Source organism: Pipistrellus hanaki (assembly GCF_964339955.1).
Source record: "Pipistrellus hanaki genome assembly, chromosome: 18".
NCBI classification, from domain to species: domain Eukaryota; kingdom Metazoa; phylum Chordata; class Mammalia; order Chiroptera; family Vespertilionidae; genus Pipistrellus; species Pipistrellus hanaki.
The window spans coordinates 39924726-39947605 of record NC_140520.1 but is presented as its reverse complement, the minus strand read 5'-3'; the positions used below and the strand labels follow the sequence as shown (position 1 = coordinate 39947605).

General features: G+C 49.3%; 1 protein-coding gene across 4 annotated transcripts in view; it reads left to right on the top strand.

The window, feature by feature from the left end:
- Window positions 1–22880, top strand: part of ATF6 (activating transcription factor 6) — a 142576-nt gene that overhangs the window by 13759 nt on the left and 105937 nt on the right. For all 4 annotated transcript variants that reach the window (XM_084867063.1, XM_084867062.1, XM_084867064.1 and 1 more), the window contains 5 exons: window positions 467–554; window positions 2038–2144; window positions 3556–3685; window positions 4517–4720; window positions 12979–13199. In XM_084867063.1, coding sequence (XP_084723189.1) covers window positions 467–554; window positions 2038–2144; window positions 3556–3685; window positions 4517–4720; window positions 12979–13199 — 750 coding nt within the window. The remainder of the gene's footprint in view (window positions 1–466; window positions 555–2037; window positions 2145–3555; window positions 3686–4516; window positions 4721–12978; window positions 13200–22880) is intronic.

Genomic DNA, 22880 nt, shown 5'->3' with positions numbered 1-22880 from the left:
TTGGTTCTGGCATTACCACTTCATTTGGTAACTTGAGGCTCAGCCAGAGCCCTGTGATTCCCGCCAGTCTTTTGCATGTCTGTGTTCTTTCACTGTGCATAGGACTGTGTAGTAGGCATTGGCTTTGGGTCGTTTTCCTGAATGGCAGCAGGAAAACTTATTTTATTTTGCTGGATCTCTTTTATGACAGGGACATATTTTGTGACTATTGTAATGGTCTGACCCCACTAAAAAGAATGAGGCCCGGGGATCTTCCCCAGCTGTTACTGCTGTGCTTTGGTAACTGCATTGGTTTCTCTGGCCTCTCCACGGTGAGGGTTCAAGGTGAACTGATTGACAGAAAATTATTTTTACTAAGTTTGGTGATAGCAATTTACTTATGGCAAATTGCAGCAATAGTTTGATTTCTAGATGTATATATTTTATTCTTCTAATATCTTTTGCTAATATCTTTTGAAACTTACAGGAAAACAGATTTGATAACCTTGATTTTGATTTGGATTTGATGGCATGGGAGACAGGCATTTGGGACATCAACAACCAGTTCTGTACAGGTAATGATGTATTTCATTGGTAAAAACTTTGAATGGACTAATTTTATTTTGTAGTTTAGTAATAGTCAAAATGAGGTGGGGTTATTGGGCTACCTTGGAGGGTTAAAAAATTCCAGGGACTGTATATCCTACTCCTGGTATGGCTGTGCATACATAAAATTCTTGCCATAACATAGATCAGAATTTCATAGTTATGTTTCAATCACACACAAGTAAAGAATTCCTTTCAGAAATATTGATTTTGACTTATAGTAAAAGACTAATATGCGAATTATCCCCTCGGGAGTTTGACCAGGAGTTTGACCCCTTGCTGTGATGTGCACTGACCACTAGGGGAAGCGGAATGAAGGAAGGCCCTGGCTGGCAGCCAGGGGAAGAAAGGCCTCAATCCACCCTGATTGCCAGCTAGGCCTAGGGACCCTACCCATGTACAGATTTCGTGCACCAGGCCTCTAGTATCTCTGTAAGAGATTAACCTGAGAACCAGACAGACTTAGGGAATCAAAGGAAAAATCTTGGGGTTACTAGCACTTAGGTACTTGGTGTAGGGCCCATGCGTGTGGCTATGTCCTCTAAGGAGAGGCACTCCCTGTCTGGGGAGGGGAGCTCGGGGGTGCAGGCAGGAGCTGGGGCCTGCTGCACGCTGTCACTTCGGTGAAGCTAATCAAGGATGAAAATCCCTTTCCCCTTCTGCTAGTCAGAACCCTTCTAAGGTCCCTACTGACAGCCCTAACGGAAACCAGCTGGGCCTGCAGGAGTGATTCACATCTCAGACTACAGGAGGTGGACTTGGAGCTGGGGACAGAGGGTAGATAAGCAGCAGGTCCCCACACTTCTCTGGCACTTCATGTTGTGTATTTGTGTATCTTGCTCAATGCCTGTCTTCCCTCAGAGCACTGGGCTGCACAAGGCCAGTGTCTGATCACAATTATGTAATAAATGACCCTAAAATGTAGTGGCTTAAAACCAAGGCTTTCAAACCCGGGGGTCAGGAGTTGGACAGGTGCACCAGGAAGAGCTTGTCTCTGCTCCCTGGTGTACAGGCCTCAGTGGGAAGGTCTGAAGGCTGGGGCAGCTTGACATCTCAGGGCTAGAAATCTCTTAAGGTTTCTTTACTCGCTCATTGGAGACCTCATCTGGAGTGACTTGGAGACGAGGACTGCCTAGAGTGCCTACACGTGGCCTTTCTCGGTGCTTGCTTTCCTCACACATGCTATCTCATGGTCATCTGACTTCACACGCACAGGAGTTCCCGTGCACTGCTGCTTAAGGAGCCCTGATCTCTTCGCTTCAGATGGAGGGAGCACACTCCCTCCTGGGTGGGGAGGTGGCAGGGTCTGAGTCCAGGTAGACTGCTTCTCATCTCGGATTTTTACTTGATAATAAACTTTGGTGACCTTCCCTTCTCTGGGTTTGAATTTTTAGAGTAGATTTTACCTTCCTTGTTGCTGACTTTATGGCGTTCATACTCTGTGTTTTTCAGTTAAAGATATTAAGGCAGAGCCTCTGCTGCTTTCTCCGGCCTCCTCCAGCGGCGCAGTGTCACCTCCACAGTCAGTGGACTCCTGCTCTTCAACTCAGCATGTCCCCGTGAGTGGCAATCCTGGCTGTCATGCTGCCTGGACAATGGTGGATGGGGGAAGGGGCAGGGGGCAGTTCACATTGAATGAGTGAGCTCATTATCTCTTCTGAGCCCGAGGAAACTGAGTCTCGAGGAAGGGCATTGGGATCTTGGAAGTTTCCCTGATTTTGGGTTTCCCTGGTTTTACCCTCTTTCCTGTGTCCATTGGCTCATTGTCCTTTCCCAGGATTCAGGGTTCTCCATTTATTGCTGACTAATCTTCCCTGCCACCTGCCCTGGTTGGAACAGATATTCTCTGAGGACATGAAAGGCCGAGAGAGGGTGCTTTTGTAACTCCTCAGCTATGCACCCGGAAGGAATGGTCTTCTTAGTTCAGCAATACCTAGCCTGCCTTTGAAATGACCAAGGTTTTTTCTTTAATCCTGGTGAGGATATGCTTTTGTTGATTTTAGAGAGAGAGAGCAAGGGGTAGGGGTTGGGGGAGGAGAAAAGGGGGGAGAGGGAGAGAGAGAGAAGGAAAGAGAGAAAGAGAGAGAGAAAGAGAGAGAGAGAAACATTGTTCAATTGCTTCCTGTACACTCCCGACCGGTGATGGAACTTGAATCCTGGATATGTTCCCTGACTGGGAATCAAACCCCTGACCTTTCAGTGTAGGGGACAACACTCCAACCAACTGAGATTTTTACAGAAGTCTGGTAGCTCCTTAAAAATGATTGTGCTCTCCATCCAGATCAAAGCTCTGAGGTCAGGAAAAGGATTTAGGTACTTTCTGGAATGAGGAAAAGGAAAATATAACAAGAAAAGTTCAAAAGAATATTTCTGAATGTAATATCTGGCAGGCTCTGTATCTCGTCATTTATGAAACTCCGATGATTCCGTGGACTTAATGTCTCTAGAATTCATCTTCTTGGCCCTGCCAGGCCCTCAGCATCTCAGCTGCATCAAGTAAATAGGAGTATAACTGCTCTCACTCCCCTTGCTCCCCAGACCTTCCTTAGCAGAGGAACCTTCACAGACATCTTTCAGAACCGCACATTGGAGTGTCAGTCTTTTGCTAAAACCTTTGGTGACTTCCAACCCTTCCGAGGGTGAAACTCACATCCGCCAGGTGCTGGCCCTCGTGCCGGCCCGACTTCCCTTCCAGTCTCGTTTTCCACAGTCTCCCCTGCACGCCCTCTTGCGTAGCCCTGGGAGCGTTCCCAGCGAAGAGCTGTGTTTTGCTGTTGTTCAGTGTCGGAGGACAATCTGCTTTATCTGGAATGTCTTAATACTTCATGTTGAAAGGGCTGATACATCACACCTTTGCTAGGAGTTGTCTGGAAAAATTTCTCTGTCTCTGTGGGCCTTGCCTCTCTTTCTAAATGACTTTCTGCTCAAGGATGTGTTCTTCTGGGTGATTTATGTTTGCTTTTGCTACAGGAGGAGCTGGATTTGTCTTCCGCCTCCCAGATGTCTCCCCTTTCCCTCTATGGAGAAGGTGCCAATGGTCCCTGCTCAGCTGAGCCACCGAAAGACGACCAGCCCCTCACGGGTCCCAGGAGCAAACCCGGTATTCCTCCCTCTCTCAGGGCTGCTGTGCTTTCTGGCTGCTGTGCTGCTGTGCTGCCGTGCTGCTGTGCTGCCAGAGGAACTGCGGGAGGGAGCGTGTGCTTGTGGGCCTGGCTTGTGGTTTGTCCTGAAGGCCGAGGTGGAGAGGACAGGAAAGGAGTCCTCTTCTTGGTTGTCTCTGTTTCTAGAGGCAAAAGAGACTGTACAGTAGTCTCAGCCCCTTGCCCTCCACTTACGGCTGCATGTGAGGGCCGTGGGGGTGACCTTGTGGCCTGCAGGTTGTGGTCAGGGGTTTTATATGCTTCTCACAGTTTTGCACCCCCTCCACCCAGAGCTGAGCTATCCGGAAGAGGACTCATTTCTCCATGGGATGAGCAAGTGTGGATGTCATGGACAGCTTGGTGACTGCACCTCATGGCCCTGTCGTGCACATTTGGAAGTTGCTAGGAGATAGACTTTAACAGTCTCATGACAAGAAAAGTAACTTGTCCCTGTATGTTGGCAGATGTTAACTAGACTTACTGTAATCATCACTTGGTGCTACAGATATTATATTGGATCATTATGTTGCACACTTGAAACAGATATAACATTAAATGTCAGTATTCCTCAATATAAGGAAGGTAGTCCTCAGGTTAAGGACTTTACTTCAGTTCATTAGGGTATGGAGTAGCTATACTTAAACTTCAGTTAGTTACTCTGAGGTCATAACCTCAAGATAACCGACTTTAGAGGCCAGAGTATAGAGAGAAGTGTATAATATCAATAGAACCTGTTTTCTGAGATTGGCTTCATTGTCTTCAGATTGATTTGTGGTTTGGTTTTTCTCCAGAAAATGGACTGACTCCAAAGAAAAAACTTCAGATGAATTCCAAACCTTCAATTCAGCCCAAGCCCTTATTGCTCCCAGCAGCACCCAAGACTCAAACCAACGCTTGCGTTCCGGCGAAAGCCATCATTATCCAGGCGCTGCCCACGCTGGTGCCAGTGGCCAAGCATCAGCCGGTTATCAGGATACACCCTGCACCCACGGAAGGTACAGATGCAGCTCGCGCTGCGTGGGACTCACTGGCAGCCGTCAAGGCTCGGGCCACATGATGTTTTAATCCAGGCTGTAACCCCGCAGCACGTGCCATGTGTTGGGAATGGACCTTGGTTCTAGGATGTTGCAGATGACTAATATGTGGTTCCTGTCTCAATGAGGGAGGTGGCTGTCTAGATCAATACATCCCATATGTCCTTTTCTCACAGTTTTAATTATGAAAGGCTTGTGGTTTATATAACCACTCGTAATGAACAAAATTTGTAAAACTTTCTTTTTTTTTTTTTTTTTTTTTTTTAAATCAATCTTTATTGTTCATATTATTACAAAGGTTCCTCTTTTCTTCCCCCCTCCACCAGGTTCCCACCCCACCCTCTGCCCCCTCCCCATCCCCCATTGTCCTCATCCATAGGTGCACAGTTTATGTTCAGTCTCTTCCTCCCTCCCTTTCCCCGATAGTAAATCCCTTTTCAGATAGTAAATCTGTTACTTAGCATTTTCTCATATCAATAATACCTCCACATGCCCAATGATACACTTCACACAAAAGACATTTCCAAATAGGTCAACCAGCCTCATCCAGGCCCCACCCAAGGCACTCACAGATCAGCACCCCAGCGCTATACTAACTCAACACATCCAGATCTAAGCCTTCATCACTTAATTCAGCAGACCCTCAAGTTCCCGCAAAAGTTTCCAGCCACGTCTGAGAGGCAGCTGTGGGCAGGTACAGGCGAGGAGCGAGCTGTTTCGGGCCTGGCTGCTCCGGGCCTGGCCTCTGTTGCTCTGGTTCGTTCCACAACCAGCTGCTCCGGGTCTGGTCACTGCCGCTCCCGACCTAGTTGCTCTGGACTTGGCTGTTGCTGCTACAGGCCTGGCCGCACCCGACCCGGCTGCTCTGGGACCGGTTGCTCCGGTCCCGGCCGCTCCGGGCCTGGCCGCTCCCAGCCTGACAGCTGCTGCTCCGGGCCTGGCTGCTCCCAGCCTGGCAGCCATTGCTCCTGGCCTGGCCGCACCAGACCCGGCTGCTCCGGGCCTGGCCGCTCCCAGCCTGGCAGCTGCTGCTCCGGATCTGGCCGCTCCCAGCCTGGCAGCCGCTGCTCCGGGCCTGGCCGCACCAGACCCGGCTGCTCCGGATCTGGCCGCTCCCAGCCTGGCAGCCGCTGCTCCGGGCCTGGCCGCACCAGACCCGGCTGCTCCGGGTCTGGCCGCTCCCAGCCTGGCAGCTGTTGCTCTGGGCCTGGCCGCTCCCAGCCTGGCAGCTGCTGCTCCAGGCCTGGCCACACCAGACCCAGCTGCTCCGGACCTGGCTGCTCCCAGCCTGGCAGCTGCTGCTCCGGGCCTGGCCGCTCCCAGCCTGGCAGCCGCTGCTCCAGGCCTGGCCACACCAGACCCAGCTGCTCCGGGCCTGGCCGCTCCCAGCCTGGCCGCCGCTGCTCCGGGCCTGGCCGCACCCGACCCGGCTGCTCCGAGCCTGGCCGCTCCCAGCCTGGATGCTCCGTGCTTGGCTACTGCTGTTCTGGGCCTAGCTGCTCCCAACCCGGCTGCTCTGGGCCGGGCTTCTCCGGGCCCAGCCACTCCGTGTCTGGGTGTTCCTGGAATGGCCACCCTGGGCTTGGCCGCCTCTGCCTCAGGCCTGGCTGCCACTGCCCCAGGTCTGGCTGCTCCAGTGCTGGCCGTTGATGCTCTTGTTCTGGCTGCTGCTGCTCTGGGGCCTGGCCACTGCTGCTCCAGGCCCAGCTGCCACTGCCTTGTGCCTGGCCACTCTAGGCCTGGTCGCCGCTGTTCCAACATTCTGTCCCTTTTTTCTCTTTTTTTTTTTCTTTTTTTAAAAAAAAAAACAAAACGCATTTATGTTGCAATGTTGGCTGGTGCGTTGAGTTCTGACGTAGTCTTTGATTTTTCAAGATCTTCTTTGTATTCTTTCTTAAGTAATTTTACTATCATTTGCTCTCACTTGATTTCTTCACATTGAGAACTTCTTTGGTTTCTTCCTCCTTGTCCTGGGAGCTCAGCAGGTTGGCCTGTGGCACCCCTTTGTTCTCCGCGGGCTCCCGCGCTGCTCCAGTCTGTTGCCGGGGTCGGCGCCGCCCAGGAAGTAGCCCCCGTCCTTGGCTCCGTTGCCAGCGCTCAGCAGTCGAAGGCTCAGGGGCACCCCCCCCACTGGGGGCCCCGTCGCCCAGCTCCTTGCTGGCGCCCGGCTGGCCGGTGTCCGGCAGGGGCTCCTGCTCCTCGTGGTGTTCCTCCAGTCTGGAGCTTTCTTTCTTCCTCCCACTAGGGGAGTCCAGGATCAGAGTCAACAGACTGTCCTCTGCGCACAGTGTGCGCGACTCCGGGGGCTCGGCCTTTCGCCGCGCTCCCAGGACTCCACCTCACAGCTCCGTCTCCCCCTGCCCGAGCCTGGGTCCCCAGGGACTGGCCCAGACCTGGAGTTCGTGGCGGTCTGGACTGAGGCTCAGAGCTGCCGCCGGAGGCTTTGTTTCTTCCGGCTAGGGTAATCCAGCATCAGAGTCAACATTCAGTCCTCTGCGCGCCATGTGCGCGCGACTCCGGGGGCCCCGCATTTCGCCGTCCCCCGGGATTGTCTCCCCCTGCCGGAGCCTGGGTCCCCAGGGTCTGGCACATAACTTGGGGCTCAGCGCTGCCGGTTCGGGGGTTCAGCCCAGGCTGGGGGTTCTATTTCCTTCCTGCTAGGGAACGCCAGGCAGCACCCAGCCCTCTCCTCCTCTCCGGCTGCGACCTCTCCGCGCGCGCGTGCGTGCGAGCGTGCAGCATGTCTCCGTACCTTAGGCTTTTTTTCAGCTCCTCTGATTTTCCTTCTGGTTTTCTCCCTCCTTCCTATTGTAGAGTTTTCAGTCAGTCGACTACCTGTAGCTCTGGGCAATGTCCACTCTACATTTTAGTTGTATTCCCTTGAAATTGTTGTGAGCTGCTGCGGCTAGGTGTATACCCGAGCAGCCATCTTGGATCCTCTGTAAAACTTTCTTGGTGACGTTTTGGCCTTAGACTTTTGTGTCTGTGAACATTTTGTTTTTAATGAGAGGCCAGTGTTTAAACAACAGGGTGCATTTCAGGTCTAGTGTGTGTGTTTTGGCAACAGAATCAGGCTCTTCCTCTGAGGCGTGAGCTTGGCCTGGAGCAGCTTTGGGGGTCCTGACCTCTGTCCTCAGCGAGTTACGACTGTGTGTGTTTCTACATTTTGCCCACCAGATGGCCACGCAGCCTGGATTCTCTGAGAAGCGATTTGAAGTCCGTATTGAAAGACGTTGTAGGCTTTGGTCCTGGTGCGCTTTAGGAACCATCGGCCCTCCCTGTCGCTCTGGCAGGTGACTCGTCACCCTCATGCTAACATTTATCCGCATGAGTCCAGGACACCTGTGCAGTGTCTCTCCTGGGTTTAGCTGTCCACTCCCAGGAGGACCAGGTTAATGGGGTACAGGTTGTCAGTAAACACAATATTGCATTTGCCTTTATGGCTGCATTTTCATCTCCTGCTTGCTGGCTCCTTTCTTTGGACTCTGGCTGTAATGAGTGCAAGGTCAGAAGCTTGGTTCTCTGTTCTGTTCCTCGGTCGCAGACAGTGTGACATCGATACAAAGCAGAGCCAGGAGAGACTGGGTGGCATGCAGCCTGCCCTCTCGGTGCAGGGCCACACGCTTCCTCTCCCATGGCAAGTGGCATTCCTGCTGAGTAGGCGTTCTTGTGGCCTCTGAATGGCAGAAGCGTTCATGAACTCCTTGGCATAAAGTGCAGGGCTTAGTGTGTGTCCACATGTGGACCTTTATAGGGTTCAGTGTTCTCCAAAACCGTCATCAGGGTCTCCAAAGGCCTGTCTTCCCAAAGGCTAAGATTTAAACTTGGGAAGAACCTCATTGTAGTTCCCATAAGCAGTCAGAACACGTATAAAAGTATAAGTCTAAGGCTAACTTGGTTAGTGTATAAAGCAGGGGCTGTTCTAAGGGTTTGGTCTTAGTAAACCATTGGCTGTTTAAAGTTAGGAGGTCTTACCTATAGCAAGAAGACACTCTGTTCTTTTCTGAGCTGTGTTTCCGTGTCAGGAGCTGGGACCCTGCACCCTAGGACTCAAGTGCTTTCCCAGTATCTACAGGGGGTTTCAGGGAGCATGAGTTGATTGGCCCTTGTCTGCTCTCACTGTAGATCCAGAGAGGTATCATTGTCACCCGCAGATTGAGGTGTGTGCTTCCCATTTATTTGAGAATGGGGAGGGAGGAAGATGGAAATACAGGAGAAGCGTTTTACGGCAATGAGGTGAGCTTCCATGGTCAAAATCTTACCATTGGAAACAGGAAGGAATTCTTAGAGGATCAAGTTGGGATTCTCTAGTCTGGCATTAAGGCCCCTCCTGGTTTGGCCCCCCTTTAATGTTCTCATTTTGTATTATAGCAGCATCCTTTTCTACAAACCCTCTTTCTACCCAACCAGTCTGGCTACTGTCCCTAAATTGTCTTTGTTTTTTCTAGTTTCTTGGCTCATACATTCTCTCTGCCTTGAACAACTTTTGCCACTTCCACAACTGTGCGTCCATTAGGTGTGTGAGCTGTGCCTGTGACAGGTGCTGGAGACCTGGAATGTCCTTGGACATGGCGAGGAGGGTAGAATCCCAGAGCTTGGTAACTGGCCGGTGTGTGGGGGGGAACAGGAACAGAGGGAACGTATCCTGCCCTGGGCTTTCTTGGTAGAAAATTGTGCACATCGTTGGGATGGGGGCCAGAGGTGGATACTTGCTCAGGTCACTCTGCTGCTGACAGACAGAGTGGCTGGCTCAGCGTCTGAGCCTTCAGCAGGACACTATTGTCTCTAGGAGGATGCTGAGCTCAGGAGGTGGGAGTTACAAGTTTATGGAAACAATAACAGCAGCTGGGAGAACCAGGGGATAAGAATACATGCAGGGCCCCGTGGAAGCTCTTTTGTAAGTGGATGTTCATAAAAGTAGTGGCTGGCATGAGGTGTCCAGTCTGTGCCGGCACTGCTCTGAGTGCTTCCTGTGTCCACTTATTGGTGCCTGCAGCCCCTGAGGGAGGGAGTGTTCTCCCCGCTCCCTGAGCAGCTGAGGGAGTCAGGGCGGGTGTTGGCCCCGAGGCCCAGGCGATGCTGGGCGCGCAGCGACGGTTTCCCACACCATTTGAAATCTTTGGGGCGGTCGGAAAGGAAGGACTGCCACCACACGGAGTCACTCTTAGCGGCGTCCCATTGCAGGGACCTGCATGTGAGACCTGAGGGGAGGTTGAGCAGCCTGGGGCACGTCCCGCTGAGGACCAGTGGTGACTGACTGCAGCTGCCGGCTGGGGAGCATGTCTGTGACCAGTGAGTTCCCAGGGGAGTCTTCAGTGTTTTCTCCCACACGCTCTATAGAAATTTGGGTGTTTCTCCCCATTCTGTCTTGATCCTTGACTTAGTAGATGCTGGCTGATGTGAGGATAGCTGGGCGCTGTGGGTACGGGGCCTGGTGTGCGCTGTGTGGAAAAGTAGGCAGGGAGGCTGGCAGGACTCGGAGCCATGTGGCCCCAGACCTGGAGGGGCTTGCTGGCCTGGGCCCTGGCTGCAGATGTCAGCAAGGAGACGGCCATAGCTCCACAGTGATGTCCACGTGTGGGCTGCACTTCTGCATTTGTTTAGACCGTCTAAACGTCCTCTCTGTTCCTGCCCCCCCCCCCCCCCCCCCGGCAGTGTTTCTCAAACTTTTGTCATATGTGTACCCCTTCTATAATTTTCGTAACGCTGAGTACCCTTTGTACTCATGAGAATGTAGAATTAGGTGCAGCTAAGCACGGTGCAGTGTATATCCCCACCAAACTCTTCCCGTACCCCTGGGGGTACGCGTACCACACTTTGGTTTAGAGAAATAGGACAAAGCCCTACACCTGTGAGTGATCGGGAAGGAGGGTCTGTCTTTGAAATGTTCTCCATTTGACCATGTCCTGCATTCTTTGCAGTAACAGTGTTGTTTTGGGGTCTTTTCAGTGTAGTTTGTGAACTGAGAAGATGTAGAATGCTGCTCCTGATATGCCCTTGTGGAAGGACTGGTGAGAGTCCGTGGTCTCCCCTGTAGCCCGGGACCCGGGCAGCAGAGGGAGGGAAGTCAAGGCGGCCAATGCGTGTCGGTCTGCATGGGGTGCAGGCGGCGCTTTGTCTTCTAAGTCTCCGTGCTGCTGGCTTCAGGCATGTGGCTGCCCTTCTGGTTAATGAGCTAAGATCCATTAAACTCGTTACTGAGTTCTTGCCAAAACTGGTTTGGCTCAGTGGATAGAGCATGGGCCTGCGGACTGAAGGGTCCGAGTTCGATTCTGGTCAAGGGCATGTACCTTGGTTGCGGGCACATCCCCAGTGGGGAGTGTGCAAGAGGCAGCTGATCGATGACTCTCTCTCATTGATGTTTCTCTCTCTCTCCCTTCCTCTCTGTACAAAATCAATAAAATATATTAAAAAAAAAAATAAACTCGTTACTGAGTTCTTAATAGGCTTTTCTCATCACCCCTTTGCCAATCCAAAGGAGCAGAAAGGACAGTCACGACCCTGGGGGCCGTGCTGTGGGGACGTGGTGTCTGATGTGAGACAAGGGCAGCAGGTTCTGGGTGGGGCCGTGTGAGGCTGCATTGTGATGAGCATGACTCTTCGTCATGCTCAAGTGACTAATTTCTTAGTACGTGTCATTAAAGGGCCTAACACTTGGTCAAGTGCTGTTTTATTTATTAATTATTCTTATTTGCGTATTGGCCTAATTGTGTTTATGTCAGCTTATGAGTCATTTCCTTATTTTATGTTTTTATTTCATAAAATAAGTTATTCCAGGGGAAAATAAGATAAAAATGTTTAGTGATCATTTATGCTGAAGTAAATTGTACATATTACAAATGTTAGAAATTACTCTTAGATGTGTCTTACTAATTTGTTTGGGACAAGATGCTATTAATCTGGCTACCTTTTTAAAAAATATTTTTTTAAATATTTTTTTTTAAATATTTTTTATTGATTTTTTTACAGAGAGGAAGGGAGAGGGATAGAGAGCTAGAAACATCAATGAAAGAGAACCATCGACCAGCTGCCTCCTGCATGCCCCCTACTGGGGATGTGCCCGCAACCAATGTACATGCCCTTGACGGAATCGAACCTGGGACACTTCAGTCCGCAGACCGATGCTCCATCCACTGGGCTCCTGCTCCGCTGTCTGACAGGGTAGCGCTTCCCCTTAAAGGAAATCAGAAACGCACCTGCCATTATGGTTGCCGGTTACTGCAGTGCCGTTATTTTGGTAAAGGCTCCCGCAGCTGTGGCTGTTAGGCGAGGCCTGACACCTAATCAATGGGGCAGCTCGGAAAGAAACGCCAGCAGCCAGGGAAGCGGTACGAGTCACGTTAGGTACTTCAAGTCCTCTTTAGGCTGGTTATACTGATTCTGCTCAGATTAGCATCGTTTTAACCATTTGTACGCTCTAAACATCTATAGACACAAGCGGCAGACCTTTTTGAACTCAATTCAAAATATCGTGGCAGTTAACTGGTTAAAATAATGCTAACTGAAGATAAAGAAAAGATTTGTAGGGCTGTTTTTTGGGAAAGGAAGTTATCTACAGACTATTTCACTTTTTAATTTATCTTTATTGTTGAAAGTATTACAGAAGTCCCCTTTCACCCCATTGACCCCCTCCACTCACCCCTATCTACAGACTATTTTAAATTACTATTTTAAATTTTATGTTTCCTGTGCTTGTTGGCTAAGAATTCATCTCAAATGGTTTTAACATTTTTGATATTTGTAGCCCTGTGTTTTTCAAGCATTGAATTAATGAATCTCTGTTTATTATATATATAGTTTTTGGTGGTTGTATTTCTAAAACCCATTAATTTGAAATATGGTTCTGTGTCAGTATAAAAGTTTTTTTTTTAAATTTATAATATTAAAAATCCTATTAGCACTAATAAATTTCAGGGGTTAGTACTTAGGGAAATCTGTGTATAGCTTAGCAAACTTAATATGTGTGTAGTTGAGAAAAAAATACATGGGATTATACTGTTAATGGGAACCTGAAAGGGAAGGAATCTAGTTGGGCTCATTAAAACAGGACAAGGGAAGGCACATGCGTGTGTTGCTGCTGCCTGTGCTGGGTTGGCAGTTTCACATTCCTCAGGGTCAGCTCACCTGTCACTCTACCTGCAGATCAGATCTCTGTGCTAAACAGTTCTTCCTGCCACAAAGTGGTGTGCCCTCTGACCCCTGTCTTTTCTCTCCACCAGGTCAGACCGTGGTGCTGTCTCAGCCTGCCGTGGTACAGCTGCAGGCACCCAGGGTCCTGCCCTCTCCCCAGCCTGTCCTGGCGGTCAGCGGAGGAGCTGCACCGCTCCCTAATCACGTGGTCAGTGTGGTACCGGCCCCTGTGGCCAGTAGCCCAGTAAATGGAAAACTTTCTGTGGCTAAACCTGTCCTGCAGAGTACTGTGAGAAGTGTGGGTTCAGATGTAAGTTTTGACATTTAGTGCTTTTTTAATGCTTGATTTAAAAACAAGGACAAAACACATTTTTTGTTTTTTGTTTTTTAAAGTTTGTTTCAGTGTGTCATGTGCTGAAATTGCACATCCAATCTTTAGTGGAAAGTTAGGGCGGGGTTTGTGGTGTGAGAATCTGCAGGAAGATTTAATCAAGTGTGCAGGGTCTGATAAGAAGTGTGCGTTTGTTCCTCCTCTGCCTCCTGAGCCCTCTAGTATTGACACAGTCTCTGATAGTTCCTGATAGAAGTGCTTTTGGCAATTCAGAATCTAGTTTGTAGACTCCTCCTTAGTTGGTATATTTAGTATTGCTCTTGACTTATGGAAGTGTTCTCAGCACTGCATACAATTGGCTTGCTACTCTGTGGATTAATGCTGGGGGTCTTAATCCATCATCTAGAAGGGTTCAGGAATCTGGAGAAGGTGCTGTGTATAAATTAACCAAGAGTCCAGAGATGAAACATAATTTTGGAAGGCATTTGGAGGGCCTGAGGAGCTTAGCTAAAGGAACTAAGTTCTCTCTTGTCTCAGGATCCCTTGCTTTTTATTAACACAAATTGTCCTAAGGCAAAGTATTTACACATAAAAGGCCAGGTTTAGTATATAGAATCCATTGTCAGATTGGGGAATAGCCTATGGCTGTTCAGATGTTTGGCCAATAGGAGGCAATAACATGTAGATTAAGATGCCCTCAGCTGTCTGGCAGCAAGCAATCAATTTATCCTTTTTAGGTTTGGGGAAATACCTTTAGCTATTCCCAGATGATTCAGCCCTGCTGACATGCTGGAATTGGCTTCCAGCAGGGGATTCTATCTCCTAATGATTACTTGATAGTTTTCCATCTTTACAAACCTTCAAATTTTCTAGCATGGTTGTAGAAATTTTTTATACTTTATAAATCACAGAAAGTGTCCTAAAATCTGCCACTCTCTAAAAGCAGTTATAGAACTTACTGGCTAATTTTTGCCTTCTTTAAAAGTGAATAAAATACCTCATGTTATGTATTAAACAGTAGTTGAACATCATGGCCAAAGTTTAATGAAAGTTAAAGTCAAATGATCAGTCTCTAAAGTTGTGATTGGGAAAGGAAATCCCGTAAAATAAAAGTGGGTATTGCCCTGGAAGGTTTGGCTCAGTTGGATGAGCATCATCTTGTGCCCCAAAAGGTTGTAAGTTTGATTCCCCATCAGGGCACATGTCCAGGTTGCAGGATTGATTCCCTCTAGGGGGTGTGCAGGAGGCAGCCGATCGATGCTTTTGCTCTCACATTGATGTTTCTCTCTCCCCCTCTTCCTTCCTCTCTCTTAAATTCAATAAACTTTTTTTTTTTTTTTTAAAGTTTGATATCAATGGTTGTTAATATTGCTACTTCATCTTTCTTAGGTGTTGCAAAGGTATTTAAAATCCTGTGAGTTTTGTAAGGTTGTTTATCAGACTACAGGTGCTCTGTCTACCAGAATTTAACAAGCACATCAGTAGCCCATGTAGGTGTGAAATTGCTCCACTATTGCATGAACAGCAGCAATAACCTCAGTCAGATGTAATGGAGACCCATGGAAAGGACGGGAGGAGGGGAGTGGAGGCCCTCCAGCAGTTCCCATCCTTTGTCCGGCACTGTGGCGAGCATGCCAAGGCACAGGGAGGAGGAGCATGAGTATCTGGAGCAGACGTGGGACGAACTAGACTTGACTGTGTTAGTTTATGTTGAGGCTGGGAGAGGAGAGCACGGTGCAGTGACACAGCAAGCAGCAGCACTACGTGTGTTTCAGGGGGAGATGGAAAGGTTAGGTGCTGGGATTTGCTGTAAAACCTCTGTGGGAGGAGCACAGGCAGGAGAGAAGATGGGCAAATGCTGATGATCAGTGACGTTGGGTGTGGAGGATTGCGAAAATTTCCACAATAAGTAAATAGTAACAAATCTAAAAATATTTCATGCATACATACATATATGCATATATGAATATATATATCTATGTGTATATACATTTATATGTATTTTTGTTAATACATGAGGATATTTTTTCTATTGGTTTTTCAGAGAGAGTTGAAGTGAGGGAGGATGGGGGAGAGAGAGAGAAAAAAATATTGATGTGAGAGAGACACATCGACTGATTGCCTTCCACATGCACCCCAACCAGGGGCTGGAAGCTAACCCATAACTTAAGTATGTGCCCTTAACTGGGAAACTAATCTAACACCCTTTGGTGTGTGGGCTGATGCTTTAACCATTGAACAACTGGCCAGGGCTATTCATTGTTATTTTAATTAAAAATATGTACAACCAATGGGGGGAAAAAAAGAATATTCTTTTCATAAGAAACTGAGGAGCGTAAGAATGATGAAAGAAGAATTTAGAAAAAATGATCCCTTCAAATTTTCTTTCATTTTTGAGTTTGAATGTTTCCCCTGCAATACTTCCAAATAGAACCAGCAACAGAAAATGGGCACAATTGTTTTTCTATAATGTTAGGACTTTTTTTTTTTTTTTTAAATAAATCTTTATTGTTCAGATTATTGCAAGTGTTCCTCTTTCCCTCCCAATTGCTCCCCTCCACCAGGTTCCCACCCCACCCTCTTCCCTTTCCCCACCCCCCATTGTCCTCATCCATAGGTGCACAGTTTTTGTTTAGGCTCTTCCCGCACCCCCCACTCCCCTTTTCTCCGAGAATCATCAGTCCACTCCCCTTCCATACCTTTAATTCTATTATATTCAACAGTTAATATTGTTCATCAGGATTTTTAATTCCCTTGGTTTTTAGTTTCACTTGTTGATAGTTACGTATTTGTTGATCATAATTTTTATCTTACCTTCTTCCTCTTCCTAAAGAACCCCTTTCAACATATCATATAATTCTGGTTTGGCAGTGATGAACTCCTTTAGTTTTTTTTTTATTTGTGAAGCTCTTTATCTGGCCTTCGATTCTGAGTGATAGCTTTGCTGGGTAGAGTATTTTTGGCAGTAGGTTCTTGCTATTCATCACCTTGAATATTTCTTGCCATTCCTGTCTGGCCTGCATGGTTTCTGTTGAAAAATCAGCTGACAATTGTATGGGTGCTCCTTTATAGGTAACTACCTGCTTTTCTCTTGCTGCTTTTTATATTCTCTCTTTGTCTTTTGCTCTTGGAATTTTAATTATGATGTGTCTTGGTGTGATCCTCCTTGGATTCCTTTTGTTTGGGGTTCTGTGTGCTTCCTGGACTTGTAAGTCTATTTCTTTCCCCAGGTGGGGGAAGTTTTCTGACACTATTTCTTCCAGTATTCTTTCGGTATCTTGTTCTCTCTCTTCTTCTGGGACCCCCATAATTCTGATGTTGGTTCGCTTGAAATTGTCCCAGAGGTTTCTTACACTATCTTCAACTTTCTGGATTTTCTTGTCTTCTTGCTTTTGTGGAGGAGTGTCCTCTGGCTCTTTGTGCTACAAATCTTTGACTTGATTCTTGCGATCTTCCATTCTATTTTTAGGACTCTGTATAATATTTTTTATTTCAGACGATGTATTCTTTATTTCTAGTTGCTCCCTTTTCATATTCTCATATGTCTCATTTATTTTATCGGCCTTTCCTAGGAAATTCTTGACAAACCTTATAAGCGTGGTTTTGAACTCTATATCTAGTCGCTTCTTGTCCTCCATTTCTTTTGTTTGTGATCTGTTTCCTTGTCTTGGCATTTTCCCAGCTTCCCTGAGTTGGTAGGGTGGCTTTGTGTGCTAAGGTGTCCTATATGGTTCAGTGAGTCAGCCTCCCAGTTACCTGAGGTGGACAGTCTTGGTATAGCCCTTTGTGGGCTGTATGTGCAGTCTTGTTGTTAAGCCTTGCTTGTTGTTGGTATCACTGGGAAGCGTTGATTTCCAAGCCAATTGGCTATGAGGATCAGAAGTGTCTCAGCTAGGAGGGTTTCTGTATTCTGCTTGAATGGGGCGGAGTCTCGGGGTGGCACAGACAAGCTTTGTTGAATCCTGCAAGATTGGTTGCAGGCACGCGCACCTCTTTGGTACATGCACAGACAAGCTTTGGATTTCTGTCAGACCCTCCCTAGGAGAGTCCTGTTTGCAGCGAACGAGAAAGCTAGCCACTGGAAGGGCTTCTGTGCACTCCTTGGATGGGGTGGAGTCTCGGGTAGTGCAGACAAGCATAGGTCAGCCTCTCTCTATGAGGGTCTGGTTTCTGAGTCCCGCAGTAATGGCCGCTGGCTTCACACACCTCCGAGAGATCTCTACCCGCTGCCTGACAGTCTGGCCTCTCCCTGTCTGAGGCTGTCTATCGGAGCAATAGGGTGGTTCTGTTTTCTTCCCGAACAAGAAAGCTAGCTGCGCATTAGCTGTCCGCCCTCTCTGCGCGCAGGGAGTAAGCCAGTAGCGAACTCAGCCCGGCCTGCCCTCTCCGCGCTCCGCAAGCAAGCCAGCTGTGAAATCTGGTGGCCGCCTTTTCTCGCACACAGTTTTTTGCACCTTCACAGTTCCTGAGGTTCAGTGTGCCTTTTCTCTCCTTCCCAGATGGTAGAGCCTCCTCTCAGCCAGCCATCCGGCGCTTCAGGGTGATGTTTCCCCTGTTTTCCAGTTCTAAATTCAAATTTGTTGCCAGGACTGGTTTGGCTCAATGGATAGAGGGTCGGCTTGGGGACTGAAGGGTCCCAGGTTCGATTCCGGTCAAGGGCATGTACCTTGGTTGCGGGCACATCCCCAGTAGGGGGTGTGCAAGAGGCAGCTGGTCGATGTTTCTCTCTCATTGATGTGTCTACTTCTCTATCTCTCTCCCTTCCTCTCTGTATAAAATCAATAAAAAAAATATATTAAAAAAAATAAATTCAAATTTGTTGTGGTAGGCTGCATTCAGGTGTCTATCCTATGCCGCCATCTTGGTTTCTCCTCAATGTTAGGACTTTTAAAAATATTTATTATGAAACATTTTAGACATGAAAAAGGTAATGACTATCAGAACTTTAACAACCTTAGATCTGCAATATGTCACAGTTGTTAGACACATTGATGTAACCGTAGGGTGCCTTCATGGAACTGTAGCCAGGTGGAGAGGAGTCTGGAAACAATTCCCAGGAAGAGAGTGTTCAGGTGGGCATGACAGCAAACTGAGGGCGGGCTGGGATTGTCCTGTGCAAGTGGGCTCATGCTGGCAGGGACTCCCCGGACTCCTGGCACAGGTGCCGGAGGTGCACAGAAGGTGCCCTCCCGCCCTCAGGGGCTCTGATCAGTCCTGGTGCTTACTGTCCGAACCACCAGCATCGCAGTGTGCTGCTGGCCCTGTGTATCTCTCAGCACTCCTGGAATTGTTGGTTGGTCTGTTAGCCCGACATCCTTTACTGGTGTGGGTTCTGGGTGTGAAAGACGCCTTTCCCCGCGTCTGTACTGCGAGCGCTGTGAGCGTGTGCATAGTGCACGTGGTGTTGGGGCCGTGGCGGGTGAGAAAGTGCAGAACCAACAAGGACTATCTTTTTATCAATATCTGTTGGCTAGCATTCTTACTACTTTCCACAATTTACAGTTGACAGTATTAGAAGGAAAGCTTCAAGTACTGTGTCCAATGCAATAGACACAGATGATTAGAATGAATTTCCTAGTCAACCTGCATTGAGGATTTTGTGCTTATTTTTCCCTGGCCAGCACATCAGGGAGTGAGCCGAGCCTCTACAGGGTGAGTTTGCTGGTAGAGGTTTTGACTTAGTGTTTATTTCAAGTAAAGAAACATCAGTCTGACCCATCAGCCACCAAGCCACGCAGGAACCCAGAGTGAGCCCTGCCCTGGGCCCCTCACTGCGGCCGTGTCTGCTGATGAGTCCTGCTCGGCCAGGACCACTCGGGTCAGTGTAAGTTCCTGGCTTAAAAATGGCCAAAAAGAAAAGTTTTCATTATGTGCTTCTTGTGCTTTTAAACAATAAGGGTAGTGAAAAAGGAAATAAAGGAAGAGTGTATCAGTCTTCTGTGACTTTGTACTGCTGACACGGCCCTTTCTTCCTCCCTCTGTTGTTTGTTCTCTTGTTGGCCGGCTTTGTGCTGGGCCACTGCCGCCTGGTGCATGCCTGGCGCTCCACGCTCCACAGGCTGTGCCAACTGCCGCATTGTCTTTGTGACCACTGCCTGGTTCAAATTATCTCTCTCTCGTCTTGCCTTTTGCTGGTAAGTGTGTTCTGTTTAAGTCTGGAAACCTCACCTAAGTTTTTAAGAAATATGGTTTGTTTTTGGCTCTGATTCTGATGGAAAAAGTGAACATGTCCTTGTCTCGGAGTGGAAGCTCTCACGCACGCTCCTAGTCAGTGGCAGAGGTGCCTTCCCAGGAGAGCTTGATCCTCTGGCTTCAAAGGGCTGCTGACTGTTGCCAGACCCCGACCAAGGCTTGCAAACCAGCATCTGTTTCCACCTGCAGGGCACCTTCCACGCCTCCACTGCCCACCACCCCTTCTCAGACTCCATGAAGTCCATAAGACTGCGACCTTGGCTTATTAGTACATTAGAGGCCTGGGGCATGAAAATTCATGCATTAGAGTGGGGATCCCTCAGCCAGGCTGCCCCTCTCACAGTCTGGGAGCCCTCAGGGGCGGGAGGCGACCCGGCTCAGGAGAAGACGATGCCCCCATCACAACTCTGCTGGTGCCAATGTCGGCAGCGCAAGCCTCGGCTGGCCCTGGTTACCTGAGCCTCAGGTAGCCCTGGGCGGCTGGGCAGCCGCCATCTGAGGCTTGCCTGCCCCTTGGGCCAGCCCTGGGTGGCTGGGGGTTGAGGGGACTTGAGGACACAGGAGGCTGTGGGTCTGCTGCCCTGGCGGGGCTGAGGGGACTGAGCACCACCATCTTGTGGCTATGGATGCCACCATATTTGAGGGTGTGACGGTCAATTTGCATATTCCCTTCTTATTGGCTGTGGGTACTGCCATCTTTGCAACAGCATGAGGGTCAATTAGCATAATCCCTCTTTATTAGATAGGATTCTTTTGGTTATTGGGGCAAAGGCCAGGAAAAAAGTGGTGAGATTATGTTGTACATCTTCCACGGTGGGCCAGGGGGAGCAAGGCCCTTCCTGGGAATCAGGTGGTGGGGACAGTGGGAAGAAGGACCCAGTAGCCTCAGAGGGCATGAATTAAAAGAACAGTTGCACCAATGGGGCCCAGGTCTTTCTCTCCGCCCATCTTCCAGACCTGCCTTGCTTTGCACCTCTTCCTAATTCTTTACTCAGTGATCTGGACCCTTCCCATCCCAGTCCCCACCCTTGGGAGCCCCCATGCTGGGTCACCAAGTTATCACAGGGGTGAGATCCCCGCAGGTGTTGGACATGGTGTGGAGGGGATGCCCCTGGCAGACCAGACCGGAGCTTGTATTTTTTTCCTGGAGCCATGCAGTACAGTGAAGTTCAAGATTTCAGGAGCCTCAGTGCTGAGTGTGGAGGACTGCTGAGGCTCAGTAGGTGTGTGCCACCACTCCGTTACAGCGGGAGGTGCTGAGCTGGGGCCACCGCTCCGTTACAGCGGGAGGTGCTGAGCTGGGGCCACCGCTCCGTTATAGTGGGAGGTGCTGAGCTGGGGCCACCGCTCCGTTACAGCGGGAGGTGCTGAGCTGGGGCCACCGCTCTGTTATAGCGGGAGGTGCTGAGCTGGGGCCACCGCTCTGTTATAGCGGGAGGTGCTGAGCTGGGGCCACCGCTCCGTTACAGCGGGAGGTGCTGAGCTGGGGCCACCGCTCTGTTATAGCGGGAGGTGCTGAGCTGGGGCCACCGCTCTGTTATAGCGGGAGGTGCTGACCTGGGGCCACCGCTCCGTTATAGCGGGAGGTGCTGACCTGGGGCCACCGCTCCGTTACAGCGGGAGGTGCTGAGCTGGGGCCACCGCTCTGTTATAGCGGGAGGTGCTGAGCTGGGGCCACCGCTCTGTTATAGCGGGAGGTGCTGAGCTGGGGGGTTGGGGGGGGCACTGCTCCGTTATAGCGGGAGGTGCTGAGCTGGGGGCCTGCTGCTCCGTTATAGCGGGAGGTGCTGACCTGGGGCCACCGCTCCGTTACAGCGGGAGGTGCTGAGCTGGGGGCCTGCTGCTTCGTTACAGCGGGAGGTGCTGAGTGGGGGGAGCCGGCTGCTCCTACAGGAAGCCAGAAGCAAGCCTCCTCATATCCAGAGGGAGACGTTACCTCATCTCTCAGTGCTTCTTGGTGGAAACTTGACCCTGAGAGATAGCCTGAGTAGAGGCCCAGGCCTGTGTCTGGGACCCACAGGAGTGTCTTTCCAGGAAAATATGAGCCCTGGCCGGTTTGGCTCAAAGGGTCCTGGGTTCGATTCCAGTCTTTGGCACATTGCAGGCTCCTCCCCGGTCCGGGCACTGCCTGGGGCACGTAAGGAGGCAACCAGTCAATGTGTTTCTCTCATATTGATGTTTGTCTCTGTCTTTCCCTCTTGGTTCCATTCTCTCCAAAAATCAATGGGAAAATATCCTTGGATGAAGATTAGAAAAAAAGAAAAGAAAAGAAAAAAGAAAAATATGAGTGTAAAATAACCTGTTTACAACGCAGAGCAATGCCAACAAGCTCCTAGAAGAATGGAGAGGGCCCATGTTCGGCTTCACAAAGAAAGCACCGCCTCCCGACCCTCCCAGAGGCTGCTACAATTATTTAATAGTTGTGCAGTCTTTATAAACATACCTCCAATGAGTAGCGGGCTGCACAGATGCACTGCAGGAGGCGCCTGGAGTCGGAGCTGCAGGTCTTCGCGTTGCTGGTGTTACCGTGGCTGCGCAGGGCCTTCTCCCGGGCCTTCCTCTATGTGTGGAGCGCCAGCCCCTGGCTGCTGAACAGGGCCCTTGTGGGTCTCAGTGTTCCCTCGCCGTGGCCCTTTCCTCTCGTGACTGGCTGTCCTGCTCTGTGCTTGGGGAGAGCCCATGGCTTCCTGGAATGAAATTCAGTGCCACGGAGTTCACCTTTTTCAGGTGTACAGTGGGGAGGTTTTTGGTATGCTTAGGGTTGTGCTACCTCGTATCACTGCTCTCTAGTCAGCGTGCTTTCATGACCTTCAAAAGAAACTCCGCACCCACTGGCAGTCACTCCTCCCCTTCTCCAGCCCCACAGGGACTGGTCTGCTTTCTGTCTGTATGGATTTGCCTCTTCTGGACATTTATGTCAGTGGACTTACACATGATGTGGCCTTTTGTGTATGACTTCTGTCACTCACCATAGTATTTTCAAGGTCTATTCATATTGTAACATGTATCGGTACTAATCCTTTTTCATGGCCAAATAGTATTCCATTGTTTGGCTGCACCACATTTTGGCTTATCCATTCACCAATTACTGGACATGTGGGTATTTTCACTTTTTGATTATTGTGAATAATGTTGGTTTGAACTTTCATGTACAAGTTTTTAAAAAAATATATTTTACTGATTTTTTATAGAGAGGAAGGGAGAGGGATAGAGAGTCAGAAACATCGATGAGAGAGAGAGATATCGATCAGCTGCCTCCTGCACACCCCCCACTGGGGATGTGCCCGCAACCAAGATACATGCCCTTGACTGGAATTGAACCTGGGACCTTACAGTCCGCAGGTGACGCTCTTTCCACTGAGCCAAACCAGTTTTGGCTCATGTACAAGTTTTGATAGTTTTTTAAAACCATTTGTAAAATAGAGTATTTACAAGTCATTCAGGAAAATGTGAATTAACCCAACAATC